A 17,380-nucleotide genomic window follows, 5' to 3' on the forward strand; every position below is an offset into this window, starting at 1 on the left:
TGCTCCTCGATTTTTGTGCAAACCACTCCTCGAAAATCGTGCCAAAATCTGCCTTTCATTGCGTGCTGAACCAACTGTACAAATCTGCTCAACTGTTGCCTTGGAATGTGTGCCAAGCTGCTGTCTCCTTCTCCTCCCTGCTCAGAAATCTCCCTTGCTCTCTTGCTCTCCTTCTCCCAATCTGCTCATGAAAGAATGAATGACTTTTTCCTCCTTTAATCTAACCCCAAGTGACTTTTGGGTGATCCAAGTGACTTTTGGGTGATCCCTAAATCCAATGGCTGAAATAGATTGAGATCTAAGGCTGAGATTAAATGCTCATTTAAATCTCACTTTCTATTTTTTAGTTCACCCCACTTTAATAAAAACCCACTTAGTCATTTATTTCCAAAGTCACTTTTCCATTCTAATTTTTCATTGACTTTATAAAAGTCACTTTAAAATTAGACTTAGTAACTTTATCACTTAAAGTCACTTTTAAATTAGATTTAATTTTATAAAAATTATAAAGTTACTTTAGGAGAAAAATTAAATTCTTTTGAACACTTTTCCCTAGGCCAAAGATTAAAGCCTAAGGGAACCACCTGTCCTCCGGTACCAAATTTCAACAAATCGGAAAGGCAGAAAGATTTTCTCTTGTTGATAATTACTTGTGATTTCCTTAAGTTATTATTATCTTTCTTATGTTCTTCTTTTTTATCTTAGTTCATTAAGCAATTACCAAAACCAAAACACGAAGATCAAAGACACCAGATGTAGGCGCATAAATGGGGAAAACCCTCTATATAGAGGAAAACCTAGTCAAGAACTCTTCCTTCAGTAATTCAAATTAGATAGACCAAGACCCTAGACCAACATGCCTTCCTCCTCCACCAAGTCGGCCCTTAAACTATTCTTCCAACCTTCAAAGATCAATTGCAATGAGATTGCATCAACCCTGCTTCAACACTGCATCAAGGACAATTTTTGACCCTATTGCATCAGAATTTTGGCCCAGCTTCAAGACTACAATTTCGACCCTCCAACAACTTTAGCTCCTTCGCACATGTGAGACAATAGAGGGAGAATTTCGACTTCCTTAGCAAAATAACGACCTCCTTCTCCTTTGCTAGCCCTTTCCTTCTTCCTTCTTGAATTTTACACTTTCACTTCTTCCAGCTACTGCAATTTGAACTTGTGTGAGACGATCTTCCAAATAAGTCGAGTTGCTCCAATATATAGTGAGTTGGTGAGGTCAAATTCCCCTGTTGAGGCCGACTTGTCCTTCCTTGAGGCTGACTTGGTGTAGGAGGCCTAATTGACCTATTTTACATTAAAATAATTTTCTTTCTTGACAAATAATTCCCAAGAAGGGTTCTTTACATTATGACATGGACAAGGACACTTGACATAAACCCTAGAAGCCTTCAATGGAGGCTTTGACCTAAAAACAATTGACCCAAGCATGAAACCCATGCTTTAATAAGTCATTTTATTTAACAATAAAATTTCTTTTTCAAGTCATTTTATTTAACAATAAAATTTCTTTTTCTTTCTTTTGATAAATATATTCAAATACAATTATGAAAACCGACACTAGTTACATTTTTCAACACTCCCTCTTAACTAGGGAGGTATTCATAATTACCTATATCTATAAAGGTACATGGAAAATCTCAAAATGAACTACGAAGAGTTCAACACACTTAGTGCTACGGACTAGATTCCTAACCAGGGTAATCTATCCGGGTGGGACTAAGATGTGGACTAAAGCATTCAGCCAATCCAAGTACCATCAGGCTTACTAGCTAACCATTAACCCAAGTATCTAGGTGCGTATCCAAGGTTAGAGCTCTAAAACCAACACCACCCTCCCTCTTCGAAATCTAGACATCAACACATAGGCTGACCCGATGTCCTCCCAAGCATCCTCCATTAGATGCTTCATCTCTCCATAATAAACTAGATATATCCATTTGTCCAAGCATGCTTCCCAAGTGTTCGTCCTTCTTTACGAAGAGATTTACCTGTTCAAATACAATCCCAATCAGTAATAAACTTTCAAATATACATATACAAGTAAACACAAACCTTTGGGGCTCTTAATCATCTTGATGCAACTTAGTTATTTATATTCAAATATTTAGAAGCTTTTCATTTCTTCAGCAACAACAAGACATCCTCAATATATTGCTTTTCATTCTCTGATTTCTTCTATAAGATATTCATCATGACTATCATAATATGCCCTCCCTCTCCGCTGGGGAGATGTATTCTTTTCTTCTAACCATGCTCCCTCTTAACTTGGGGAGATTAACCACTTCCTTCTTCTATAACATTGGAGAACATTTCATGGCTTCATTCCTTTTTACAACATCAAGGTCATGTTATTCATATAACTTCATCATGTTTTATATGAACATCTTCAACATCTTGAAGATTATGCACCTGCAAAACTTTAATAGCAAGTACAACCAAATACGAATATATAGAAGCACGAAGTTATTTATGTCAATACAATGGAAGCATCAAAACATTCAAACTTTTGATATCAAATACTTGAACCTAGTTATGAGACACATATGCTAGACATCAACTTCTTGCTAGGGTTTTGTCATAAACCCTAGACTTTATCATCAAGACTTCTAGCAACTCAATCAAGATATTAGTCTGATTATATCTAGGGCCTCAATATTACTTTTAGAGATATATGACAGACTCTTTTATGATATATTGCAAACCCTAGAATCCATCTTCGAGACATAAAGCCTTAGATATCAGTTCTACAATGCATCTAAGGGATCAACAATTTTCAGAATTTATATGTTAGACTCTACTAGGGTTTGTTGCAAACCCTAGATTTTATCAACAAAACTAAATCATATTTGAAACAATATCATTATATCCTAGAATATCAATCTTATGCTAAAGTTTTGTTACAAATCCTAGATTTTACAAACTATGAGCATCTATAATTAGGTTTGCATACTCATGTATACATATCTAGGATTTCATATTTGTACTAGCATATCACAACAATATCTACTAGGTAAACCCAAGACACAAACATCAATACATCAAAATTAGGTATACAACAATTTCATTTAGACTAGGGTTTCAATTAGACTGAAGTACACCTAGGGTTCATTCCTAAAATCTTACTTACAAGGGCTTTGTTCACAAACCCTAATTCACCAAACCCTAAAGATCTAGGGTTTCAATACATAGCATAGACATTAACAACAAACCCTAAAGGGCTAGGGTTTTGAATCATAAAGATTCTTGTTATGGTGATTAATCATTAGATTGAATCTACCCTCATTGTATTATTACTCTTGTGGAACCCTAAAAGTGTTCACTGTAAAACGCTAACCTAAGGGTGTGTCAATATTGATTATGAAACCCTAGTCTACTTAGGGTTGTTGATGAAATCTAGAAATCCTATTCTTTTGATGTTTTGGTATTGTTTTAGACCCAAAGCGTCGACTCATAAATGGCTACTGTGGTTTCTCCAAACATTGAACAGTCTCAAGATGTCAGTAATGTAAAGCAAATTTAAAAGGAAGAATGACCGTATCTTTTGCATGAAGAGAACTTTATAACAAAGCTTATAGTTAAGACATACCTCGAGTTGTTCCTTAACAAACCTTGTATGACATCAATTCTTGAAGGGCTTCCTTTGCAACATAACTTCTTTCATGCTTCAAGTTTATCCTCTGAAGTCTCCTCCATAACTTTTGTGTATTCTATAGGCTTTCCTAACCAAGGAAAATATAAAGAAAAGGTTATTAGCATACAATACAAACACATCTTGATAAGAGAGGGAAACCAAAAATAAAAGATAAGAGAAGGAGTAAGATACTTATCTTTGGTAAAATGGTGAGGGCTCCCTCTTAATCCAATCTTGAGGAATACCTACAACTTTATCAAAATATAAGGCATTCTAACAAGACTTGTTAGACCAACAAATTCTAGAGATGAAAACATAAAGGAAAACAATTCAAAACTTAGAATAGAAGGATATGTCAGGGATATTGCCCCTAAGAGTCCCTAGCAAATAAGTCTTTGACTTCAGATTCTTCCATCTTGTTCTTCTTTGGTGGTCCTTCATCAACAACATTCGCATGTTCCCTTTCTCTCTTCTTATTACTTGGATTCTTTGGACAATGGCTTTTGTAGTGATCCATCTTGTGACAATTGTAACATTCAATCTTGGATAGGTCAACTTTCTTCTTTGGTCCTTTGAACTTCTTGAAGGTTCCCTTCTTCTTGTGATGAGTGGAATAGGCATTAGAGGTATTTTCTTCTTCATCCTCCTTGTTGTTTACTAACGATACTCAAGCTTCTTCTTGACTGCATGCATTCCACATTTACTCAAATGTAGTTGTATCTTTCCAGTTGTTAAGTCCTGATGCAAAAGCACTCCAAAATTTTAGTAGACCTAGAAGAGCAGTAATTACGAGTTCCTTTTCTAGTACAATTTCATCTATTGCTTGAAGTTCATCTTTGATTCTAGATATCCTTATATAGAAGGATGCCACAATATTGTCTTTTGTCATCTTGATGGTTCTTAATTCATTCATGAGACCTGCTATTTGATCAATATTCTTGATAGTGAATAATTTAGATAGAGCCTCATACATTTCTTGAGCGGACTATATGTTGGATATGTATGGAATGAGGTTGTATTTTACTCCATTCACTATTAGGTTCATAGCTAATATTTCTGTTTCTTTGAACTTTGCTTTCTCTGCTTCATTTGTAGGCTTCCTGACTTTTGCTAGAACCAGATCCAAAACTTTGTTCTTTTCGAGGATAAGGTCTATCCACTTTTTCCCGGCCTTGTAGTTGGAGGCTCCTTCTAGTTTGTTTTCTCATTGAGTTTGACATAGTTTCTGTAGACAATAGATTTCTCCTTTTATATAGTCATTTTTCCATAATGACCCTCTTTCAATGTCGTTTTCTTCAATAGAACTTCAAACTGCCTTTTTCCTTCTTCTTCACCTTAGCTCTGATACCGTGTTGGAAAATCAGAAAGGTAGAAAGATTTTCTCTTGTTGATAATTACTTGTGATTTCCTTAAGTTATTATTATCTTTCTTATGTTCTTCTTTTTATCTTAGTTCATCAAGCCATTACCAAAACCAAAACACGAAGATCAAGGACACCAGATGTAGGCGCACAACAAGTGAAAAACTCCTATATAGGGGAAAACCCAGTTAAGAACTCTTTCTTCAGTTATTCAAATTAGATAGACCAAGACCCTAGACCAACAGACCTTCCTCCTCCACCAAGGCAACCCTTAAACTGTTCTTCCAACCTTCAAAGATCAACTGCAATGATACTACATCAACCTTGCTTCAATATTGCATCAATAGTGCACCAAGGACAAATTTTCGACCATACTGCATTAGAATTTCGGCCCAACTTCTAGAATGCAATTTCGACCCTCCAACAGCTTTAGTTCCTTCGCACGTGTGAGACATGAGAGGGAGAATTTCGACTTCCTTAGCAAAATAACGACCTCCTCCTCCTTCGCTAGCCCTTTCCTTCTTCTTTCTTGAATTTCGCACTTTTACTGCTTCTAGCTACTACAATTCGAACTTGTGTGAGATAATCTTCCAAATGAGTCGAGTTGCTCCAATATATAGTGAGTTGGTGAGGTCGAATTCCCCTATTGCGGCCGACTTGTCCTTCCTTGAAGTTGACTTGGTGGAGGATGCCTAATTGACCTATTTTACATTAAAATAATTTTCTTTCTTGACAAATAATTCCTAATAGGGGTTCATTACATTATGACATGGACAAGGACACTGGACATAAACCCTAGAATCCTTTAATGGGGGCTTTGACCTAAAAACCGTTGACCCAAGCATGAAACCCATGCTTTAATAAGTCAATTTATTTAATAATAAAATTTCTTTTTCTTTCTTTTGATAAATATATTCAAGTACAATTATGAAAACCGACACTAGTTACATTCTTGAACACTTTCCTCCTTAAACTTCACGTCTCTGTGAATGACCATCTTCTTGAGTGCTAGCCCATATATTTTGTATGCCTTAGAAGTCTCATTGTAGCCCACGAAGATGCCCTTCTTTACAGTGGGCTCCAATTTTGACCTCTTCTCAGTAAACAATACACCAGTCTGCCAAATATCCTCAAATGAGATACATCTAGTCTTTTGCTTGTGAAGGCCTCCTTTGGTGTGACTCGCCCCAACACCCGATGTGGGCTCTGTTCTGCAGGTAAACTGTAGTGTTTCATGCTTATGCCCATAGAAACATGGGTATCTCTTGATCATGCAACATGGCTTTGGCCACTCCAACTATGGTTTTACTATGGCTCTGTTTTTGCACTCTGCCACCTCGTTCTGTTGAGGGTTATAAGGTGTAGTAAGCTCCCTCCTGATGCCCTCCTTTGCACAAAAGTCTTTGAAGGCATTGGAGGTATACTCCCCTCCATTATCTGATCTCAGCGCCTTGATTTTCTTTCCGGTCTGGTTCTCCACCAAGGCTCTAAACTCCAAGAATTTTGAGAAGACCTCGTCCTTGTTCTTCATGAAGAATATCTAGGCCTTTCTTGAAAAATTGTCAATGAAGGTGATATAATACTTGTACCCACTTAGGGATGCAAAAGACATGGGCCCACACACATCTAAATGCATAAGGTCCATGATACCCTTGGCCCTATTGCTGTTGGTTGGAAATGAGGTTTTGGCATACTTGCCAAATGTGCACCCCTGGCACACATCATGATAATCTATGCCGCATTCAGGTAACCTGGCCGCTATCTCCTTGAGCACCTTTAGTGCCCCATGGTGCAGATGCCCCATACGTTTATGCCATAACTCACCCAACTCTTGCCTTGAGTCACTGCCACCTCTGCTCATAAGCGTCATGACTGTCTCAATGTGAAACTTTCTTCTGTCTAACCCCGATTTGCTTGGTGACTTTTGAATTCTGGGACTAGATGAAGAATTTTGTTTCTCTAAAGGTTATGTCATACCCCTTATCTTCAAGTGATGAAACTGAAATGAGGTTTTTCTGGAGGCATGGAACGTAAAGACCATCTTTGGGATATAAGGGTTTTCCCTACTGCCTCTCGAATCTGACTTTACCAAGCCCTTTGGCTCGATACCTCCCATCATCTCCTAGTTCAATGTGAAACTTTATGTCTTTCTTTGTTAGTTTTCAAGAGGACTCATTGTTTCCCGTCATGTGACAGGATTCTCCACTATCAATGTACCAAACATTGGTATCGACACAACTCGCCATACAAGCAATGAGGGAAAACTCCCTTTGAAACTTGATTGAGAACTCGTCAATCTATGCAGAGGTTGTGACAAGGTCCTTGGAACCCTTCTTCCGGTTAGGGCATTTAGTAACATAATACCCTAACTGATGGCATCAGAAACATTTGATTTTGCTGAGGTCCTTCTTCTTCTTATTTCCCTTGGAGATTGACTCACCAGTCACCACCCTTCTTGGCCTTCCATTTCCCCTTTTTACCAACTAGGGAAAAAATTTCTCCATCTTCGGTCTTGGCATGAGACCTTCTCCAGATCTCCTCTTGGACGAAATCACTGCACAATCTCTCCCAATCTGGGAGCTTCTCCCTAGCCACAACCTTGTTGACAAAAGTCTCCCAGAGTTTGGTGAAGCCTAGCAAGGCTAAGCACACCAGCTTAGAGTCTGGGGTAGTCTTGCCCACTCCTGCCAGCTTGTCCCTCACTTGGGTAAATTTGGTGAAGGGTCACCACGGAATCTGACTTTGACATCCTGATGTTCCTCAAGTTGTTTGTGAGCATCATTATCCCGGTCTTCTTATCGCTCTAGTATAAAGTTATAAACCCACAATGGCAGTCCACATTAAATCTAACCAGATCCACGTAAAAATCTAACCTGATTAAGGACCCTACTGCCATACTGCAAAACCTCCCTTTGTTGTACTTGCTCCAATAATATGTAAAGTTATGTCTTGTGAAACAAGATAACTCTATGGCTAATTATAATTATATATGGCTATTATTTGTTCTCGTGTGGTCTACACCCCACCCATCCCGCCAAAAGAAAAGAAGAAAAATGAAAAAAAATCATATATTTCATTCGAGTTGAAAGAAAAATGCTCTGTACATGCTTCGAACATTGTGAAATAAAATTGCAGATTTTTCTCTTCCCAAAAGTAAAAAGAGAGATCAAGCCAAAGTTTGAAGAACTGTCATATGTTGTCCTCTACATAGTGCTTTTATAAAAGTTCTCTAAAGGATATCTATAGTCAGGTAGCTGTTGAAAAAACTATCAGTTAGAATATATACATTCCTGCGTTGGTTCATGAGATAAAATGTGGCTTGTGTATGCTGTCTTAGAAACCATCACTAGAATCAATCTGTTCGTCATCAGAAGTTTACCAGTTAGAGGAATCTTTAGTCAAGAATGGAGAAAGGGTGTTCCTCTAGGAGAAGACCATCCTTAATTTTTCTCCATAGTCGTGTTCCAGCAGCGATCTGTAATCCTACTTTTTTGCGCCTCTTGGCGCTCTCCAGCCCAGTGTGGTAGAGATGTTGTAATGTAATGCTTAACATTTTGACTAAATCAAATTACATAAAAATAAAATAAAATAAAATAAAATAAAATAAAATAAAAAATATTAATGTAATGTGACTTGAACATTTTAACTGGGTAAAAAAAAATAAAAAAAAAAATCCTATAAAAATAAAATCATGATAGAAATAAAAATGGGCCATGGTATTGAGAACCTATGGTATTGACCCATGGTATTCATGTGGAATGTTGCCTATTTAAAGGGGCGAATTAAACCAGCCTAGATTCATCTTAACTCCAGATCTACCAAGTGCCAAGAGGGATCAAATCTCTTGATATATAAACTTCTTTTAGAGTGAAAAGAGATTTGATCCCTCGCGGCGCTTGGCAGAACTAGAGTTAAGATGGATGAAGAGTCTGCTTCACTGTTAAATTCTCTTTAAACATGGATAAGGCAGGCTGAGTTAAATGTAGGTAAAAATGATTTTTCTAGGTTTTTCATTCTTCTTTTGTCATTCATTCAGTTTATTACAATAAAGTCACCAAACACCTGAATTTTTGAGATGTCCTTTTGCACCACCAGTTTCAAGAGAAATTTTAGAGCGAGAAGCGCTGCAAAGTTATTTGATCCCTTCCCTAATTCCTCTTTAAATCTAATACTCTGAGAGTCATTTAGAAAGATTACACCTCCAGCTCCACTTTTTTTGGGTTACCTTGACTAGCTCTAGCAAATTACCCCCATGCTTTAGATTTATCAAACGGGGCATGTATTGGCTGTCTCTGAGTAAGGGCTATTGGTCCATATTTGAAACTTGAAAAAATTGGTTTTGCTTGAAAAACACATTGGAAGGATAACCTCGTGGCTAGCCAGATACCTCATGGAACACTTAGAGGAAAACTTTAAATTCCTTAAGTTCAAGTTTCTGCTGCCACTATTTGAGACATTCTACCACTGTCTCTCTTTGCCAATTGTCCTTCATCGCTGTCAGAGAGTCCATTTCATCCCATACTTTCTTAGTGTAGGGACAACAAATTAACAAGTGACCTATTTTTTCCAATGTTTGTTTGTTTGTTTTTTTTTTCTTCAAGGAAATATCCAGGTAGATCCACCCGCAGGGATCACATCCCGCCGACTTATTGGCAGAGCCCAACCCCAAGGGCGTTGAGGAGAATTGATCCTGTGACCTCTCTTACGTGAGGTGCTTTAGCAATAAGAACTCGACCAATTGAGCTGACCCCTGGGGCTATATTTTCCAATGTTACATTTATCATTATTGGCAATTTATTGTCGGGGGTCCAAAATATAAATTATCTACAGTATTGGGGAAAATAATTTTTTGTTGTTGTTGGCTTAACTCATGGGGGATTTGAACCTTGAATTTCATGGTTTACACAATACTTCATAACATGACGATTGCCAATTGAGCTGCCCCTGTGGGCTAAAATTGAGAAAAATATTGGAAATTATTGGGAAACTTAAAAAATACAATTTTTTTCTCATTTTTTTACTTCTTATTTTCTAAACAACATCAACATCAAACGAATATAAAATAAAATGTATAAGATGTTAAGTGGTACATTAGATATCAATACTGAAATATGATATTTTTCCCAAGTCATAAGGTCTAACAGAATGATACAAAAGCACATCAAAACAAAAATAAATGTATCTCATGAGATCAATCATGGCAATGAAAACAATGGATATCCCTTTTTTAGCTTGATGGAAAGTGGTCACAGCATCCTCAAGCATAAAACACAAAATATTCAAATCTTGAAAATAACATATAATTCATTTGCATCCATGTGAATCCAAACTATTATACACAAATATGCATATTTTTCATGTATATAGCAATAAGAGTGCATATAACCAAAATAGCACCTAGTGCAATTCATCTTTGAATAAAAAATACATAAAAAAAGTGTCTCTAATTGGCCTTTAGAGTCCAAAAGAAAATCATGTCTAACAAATAGCTACATAGCATCAAAATCATCGCCTACATTAGGATCCTCTTCATCAAGTTCACCCTCTAAGAATTAAAATAAGATAGAAAAAGCCTAAGATGCCTAATCCCTGATTTTGCTTGAGTGAGGTGTACATTTTTACTAGGGTCATGATGAAGTTCAACAATCAATGCCACCTACATCGAGGTACATAAAGAGCTTGATGCTCTTGATTAAATGTCAGTTCCATATCCTCATACATCACAGAATCCCGTAGAAACATTGCAATCATGCCAATCCTAAAATCCTGGAAACTATAAAGTCTGCTGAATGTTGAATGAGATCTAAAATTCTACTTTCTCCATATGAAATCCAATGATGCTAGAACCACTCTTTAACATCCTGAAACAATTAATGATAATTTTAAAAATTTAAGGCACTTTTACTTTAATAATTTAATTTTACCATTAACTACTATAGTATGTATCTCACGGGAAATGAAAGCAATAGATTTCCACTTGTTTTCTTAATGGAAAACAGTTACAGTATCCTTGGAGTTCAATCCCCTAATTCACTTTTAAAAGATGAGGGTTAGATTTGGTTATAAGTTGAAAATGACAGAGACAATGATAATTTCCAAATTATCACAATATTTACCTAAATTCGCAATAATTTCAAAAGGGCAAATTATTGTGATAAATGCTGCTAATATTATTGCAGAGGTCGGTTATGGTGATATTATTGCGATAACTGCAATATTGATATTTTCTTTCTGGCATATACATAGAATGCATTTGCTTGGCCCTGATCTATGCCTTTTCTGCAGTACTTCCTATGTGACAACTTTGATCTTGATTGCCAACCACATGAAGATTTTAGTCTTTAAAGGGGATCTGATTTTTCAAATTGCTTTCCAGCACCATTGAAAGTGTTGGGTCTATCTGGATTCTGGAGTGAACATTGCTTTATAGGCTAGTTTTTGGAGTGTAGACCCCAGCAAACTCATAGGGTTCGTCAGATTTGAATCTGAAGTTCAAATTTAGGCAAATCTGAAAGCCTCGGTTAAGATTTTCCAAGGTGTCAATAGAGCAGGTCGCCATCTATTGCAAGTATCAATGGAGGGTGATTGCATGAGTTCGGAAATTTGATGGAAGGACAAGTTATTAGATTAGGAGATATATTGTGTGAAACCTGCATGACCCATAGATATTTTGTGCTTTGTTAGAGGGACCTCCGCATCAACAAGAACCAACGAAGCCATCTGATGCATGTGCTAGTAGGGTCATGAGTTACTCAAGGGTTGCTGTGAATTATAGGAAGAAGAGTTATTCGTGGGTTCTATAACTTATATTATAATATAACTAATAAATTTAACATATTTTAAATTTATACATATTAAACAATATATATATGTTAAAAACATTTGCTGTAAGCTTATATATAAATTTCATTAATCTCATATCTATGTATATTATAAACTAATATAAGTTAAATTTTATTATATGTTCATGCATGTGTTTCCTCCTAAAAAGGTCACAGGTTCAAATCCAAATGGGGTAGATTATGTACACTTCAGTGGACTTTAGCAGTCAAATTGTTGTGCAAAGGTGAGTCCCTTGTCCCACAAACAAAGGGGTCTCATACACCAATTTGGTGTCTGGCTTGGCCGTGACCTTAAAATTAGAATATTATTATTATTATTATTAGATGTTTTTTTTAGTTTTTCAAGTTGTTTGAGTTGATAGCTACAAGCTTGACCTTTGGTTTGAGAAACCGTGACCCGAGGGCATCTAAGCCGTCAAAATCACCCAGGGATCGCACTTGGCCTGGGTCACACCAACCTTTTAACACGATTGGATTTTTTCCATTAAGTTTTGAACTGGTGACCTTCACATCACAAAGTGACTTAGTAATACACGCTATCACCGTCTATTCTACACCTAGTGGGCATTATTATTATATATATTATTAAATATTTTGAAAATTTTGAATTATGTATATGGGCGAACCATTTTTTTGGGTGAGGTGAACACCCACGGGGGATTTGAACTGGTGACCTTTTCGCATGGAGTGCCTTACCAATACACCCATTCACCATCAATCCAAAGCCCCATGGGCGAACCATGGCAAATCTTATCCAAATCTCATTGGTAAATTTGAATTTGAATCCAATTTCATTGTTGTTACTTGAACTTGAACCATGTGACTTAGGCCCCCAACACTAGGTTCATCTTTCGAGTCTTTAATGCTCAACTTATTTTGTTGATATATACTCCCCACTGATTCTTGGCTTGGCCTCTTAAGCATATCTGCTTAGCCCTCTTCCACTATGATTCTCTAGAAGTTGCTTGAGCCATGTTGTTCTCTATTGTCATGTCCCCATTTTTATTCTTCTTCATAGTGCAGCCAGGGTGCATTTCTAGGGCAGGAGATGCCCAGGTCAATGGAGCAGGTTTATGTCATCAGGGGTTCCGATGGAGTTTTGAGGAGTTTTTATGTAATTTGATGGCATTCGCTTGACATATTCCATCATCCGCACAGTTTGCGTTTCATTCCGTCGCATTTCGACAATTTTCAGAAATCAACATTATTATTGGGCATAACTTAATTAATTATGATCGAGGTGGCATTTCGAGGAGATTAATTGGTGGAACACCTCAGTGTAATAGCTTGTTGGAACCAGAACGGGAAGATCTACAGGATGGGATGGTTAGATGTGAGTTTCAGTGACCTGAGGAGACATGGTGGCCAATTTACCCTTTTCTCGCATGAAAAAGAATATTTTAATTGAAATAAAAGAGGGAAAGTGCTCCATGATTAAAACAATAATAAAACAGAAGGTTCTGGAGGAGTCCATCAAATCTATAAACGAGGAGGAGGAGACCATTGGAGGACATCTTGGATTTGATATTATTTCTTGTTTGAGAGGTTGAGAACCTAGTTCTCTACTCTAGCAGTAGCCCCAGGACGGAAACCCTAGGGTGATTTAGAGAGATTGGGCAAGCACCCATTTCCCCTTGGTGAATTCATTCAGAATTCACAGGAGTTCTTGAAGTTTTATTTTGAGAGGCCAGATCCAGTGCTATAACATACACATTTTGAGGCTGGATCTAGCTTGTAGTAGTTGTTTGAGTTTCTCAGCTATTTTATATTGCTATGTACTCATATTTCAGGTTAATATATTAAAGCTGAGATTTCCTTCTGCTCATCATCGTTATTTGCATGTTTTATGTTGTTAAATTTTACATGGTAATGTTCTCTCTGTGAATGAAATTTTTATCTCGAGTTTTTCTGGGCTAAAAATTCAAGTTGTTCCAAATTTATTTCATTTGGGACATTACATCTATGTAGAGAGTTTATACATCCTGCCAGTTTGTAATCAGCACCACTGCTCACCCAAGCATCTAGTCCTATCCTATCCTTTTCCCCATTACCAACCCTCTAGGCTAACTAGTTCCCAATAAATGGGAAGGCTAGTACCATTGCTTTCCATGCTACTGTTGATGGCTTTGGTTGGGCTTCTAATCCATTCTTTCATTGACTTAGGTTCAATATATTTTTGAATATCTGATTCCAGAGCCCATCCTAGGATATTAGTCTCGACAGACACTCTTGGTTGCTATAGCTTTCCTAAAATGGTCAATGTGTTTTAGACCCATCCAAACCTGTTCTTTAGACTTAGCAATTGCTTGCCAGTTCACGAAGGGAATGCCCCCTTTCTCCCTCTTCCCAGACCATAAAATTCTGAAGTTTGCTTATCTGGGTTTTAACTTTTTTTCTAATATTCCCTTTGGGATATAGGCTAGGGTATGCCAATAAATAGGGATTTCTCTGAACACTGATTTGACAAACACTAATCTCCCACCTCTAAATAGAACTCGTTGCACCAATGATTTATCCTCTTTACCACCTTTGCTAGCAATCATACGTAGTGATTTATACCACAATCAGTAGGTTTTACAAAAAAATCTAGGTATCTAAATCCTTCTCGGAGATCAGACCAGTTGAAAGGAAATCACTGAAGAATATGTCTGATCTGAGTCTTCTCTAGCCCATTAAAACATACAGAAGGTTTTTGTATATTGACTATCATACCTGTAGCTAAATAATATATGTCTAGGATTTCTTTCAGCTTTTTAGCATCTCTCCACGACCCATCACACAGAAAATCAAGACATTATCATTATTACTTGTTAATTATATGACCATATGCCCCTGTTTGATAATGTTATTGTAATTCAATATTAATTATTTAATTATTAATTAACAATATCCCCCTCGTCGATAGTATAATATTCTAATCATTTCTTTTTATCTACTTCTCTTCTGAATCTATTTAATCTCTCGAGTCCCTGGTGCATCTTCTCTATCATTCAATCTAATTTTTGATCGTGTGATGATTGGTGTCCATTTGAATCGTTTTTTAGGGAGTGTTCTAAAACTAAGACAGTTTAAATCCAGAAATGCTTGTACAACTATTGGATAAGGTTAGATGAATATAAATTTAAGAATAAGGAAATTTGACTTGACCATAGTTGAAATTTCTATAAACCCAGGTGCTTGCTGCGGACAATTAGTGGTTCTTATCAAAGCTGGTAATTGTTAAGACAAATATTTCATTATCAGCTGTGTTATGATAGTGTGATTAAATTTATTTAGAGAAAACTGCTTGCAGTATGGCTATTCAGACCCTCTGAGTTCTCTTTGTCATCCTCTGAAGCTTATTGTTTGGTGTTTTCTGTCAATAAATGATACACATTCAATGCATGATATTTGACAGATTTTTAAGAATCGTCATTTGCAGGCACATGCATTTATTATATCTCGAATATAGGATAATTGGTGCTTAAAGCATCTTTATCTCAAATATAGGATAATTGGCACTTGAAGGAAGATGCTTTAGAAGTGATTCAGAAACAACACGGGTGGGACTACTGTAAATCGATTCAAAACACTGTATTTAGGTTTTAGATTTTGTTAATAACATTTCAGCTTTCAAGTATAAGCAAATGCACCTATATCCGTCATCTCTGTTCATTCTTGTCGATTGAGCCAGACTTGTATCAATTTTTTGCCTAGTTGTTGCAGAATCCATAACTTTATTACCTCTATGTTTCCGAGTATACCTTGGTACTTGTTAATTCCAACAAGTGTAGTATATTTATTATTTTGTATATCCATATGCTATTTGTTTGGCATTTCTTGTTACTTCAGTGAATATATGGAAGAATTGCTGAAAGGTTTCATGTCTTATACTTGGAGACTGCAGGGTGCAATCCAAGTTATGGTCCTGATTATTGTATGATTTATGAATGATTAGATTTAAGGGTTTCCATAGAGAAGGAACGCTGTCAAATGATCTGTTGTCTTTTGAATTATCTTCTGCTTGAATTTCTCTGCAAGTAATTCTCTTAGGAGCTTGCTTAAGAACATCTGGCTAATGTAAACAATATTTGCAGGCGCACTCGAAATATTTTCGATATAGCTCTCAGCGTTCACAGAAACATACAAAACAGGGACATCGAAATGGGTAGGAGCATTGGTAATAGGATCTTGCGATGGCTTGACCGCATTAAACCATCAGCCAACATTAGAGGTCCTCCTTCCAAGCTTCCAGCGGATGAGGCAAGAAGTTCTGCAAAAACTGTTGGGTCTAGGCCTTGTACAGGAGTCCGTTCTATTGATAACAAAAAAGCAAGTACGGACAGACAGGCTGATAGAAACCTTTGTGTAATATCTATGCCAGTGTCTGTGACAGACAGTGGTGGTTTTGCCTCATTATCAAAGGATAGATACAATGGAGGACTGAGTTCAAGGGTTGGAATAAGGTCATTACCCCTGACGACACTTTGTATGTGGTGGCAGCCTGTACCACAGAACACCATAGCTATTGGTCCGTATAGGGATGTTTCATTATCTGCTCGTATAACGCCAGAATTTCGCATAAAAGACATTTCAAGAGGTGTCATTCGTGATGACATTGCTGTTTGGATGAAGCAATAAAAAAAACAGTGGCACGTGTAAAATTATTTTACAGGGAATCTGTGTAGCTCGATATTAAGGCAACAAATACCTGTGAATACAAAATTATCAATCAGTGGTTCAGTGCTATCTTCCCATGTACTTGCCTTTGCACCACCACACACGACTGCTCAGCTGCGGGGAAACTATAGGTGATAGGTTTGTGTTGTGGGGTTAAGGTGCCGTAACTCGAAACACCGGGAAATAAAGATTTGCTGTGGCAATGTAATAGTGCCATTCTTATGTATAATCACAACCTCATATATTGGAGTTATGATCTTTAAATCCATATTGCAGAAAATTTGTTTTGGTTTGAAATAATACAGCACATTGCTTATTGTATTTCCAACAATTTCTATTGAGATACTTCAGAGTTTTCATGGGAATGGAGTATCGTTTGCTACTTATATCCATTTCTTTCCCAAGGTTAAACATATATACCTTGTAGATTTACATCATGTTTCAGTGCATCACCTGTTAAAGAAGCAAGAATCATATTCTAATAATTGAGTCACCTTCATCTGGGGGATAACATATAGCGAGCACTCAGGCATGGTATGTGTGGCATATATGATATGAGATCTCCTCCAACCCTTTGGTAGAATTAGTACTATGAAAAACAAATTCTCTATCATTTGTTCTTTTTTTTGTATTTTCCAAGCAAATATTTACTCCATAATATCGGCCCATGGCACACCTCAACAAAGGACAGATATTTTGGCATTGCTAAAAAATGTGCTAAAAATTGTGTACTTATGATTAGGCTTAAAGTTTATTGCTTTGTATCAGACATGTTTTGCTTTCAAGACGCAGTTAGCTCCATGGTTTTAACAATCGTGTAGATTCCTAACACAGATTGGATAACAGAAACATTGTTACTTTAGTAATACC

General features: G+C 36.7%; 1 protein-coding gene across 1 annotated transcript in view; it reads left to right on the top strand.

Moving 5' to 3' along the window:
* The window catches only part of LOC149180264 (envelope glycoprotein), a 73,239-nt gene extending 56,297 nt beyond the window's left edge, over window positions 1-16,942 (top strand). The window contains exon 3 of the mRNA XM_089415992.1: window positions 15,928-16,942. Coding sequence (XP_089272118.1) covers window positions 15,928-16,471 — 544 coding nt within the window. The 3' untranslated portion in view covers window positions 16,472-16,942. The remainder of the gene's footprint in view (window positions 1-15,927) is intronic.
* The last annotated feature ends 438 nt before the right edge of the window (window positions 16,943-17,380 follow it).

Source organism: Pinus tabuliformis, chromosome 3_2 (genome assembly GCF_031772625.1).
Source record: "Pinus tabuliformis cultivar Carrire ecotype Pingquan chromosome 3_2, CPIR1, whole genome shotgun sequence".
Taxonomy (NCBI): domain Eukaryota; kingdom Viridiplantae; phylum Streptophyta; class Pinopsida; order Pinales; family Pinaceae; genus Pinus; species Pinus tabuliformis.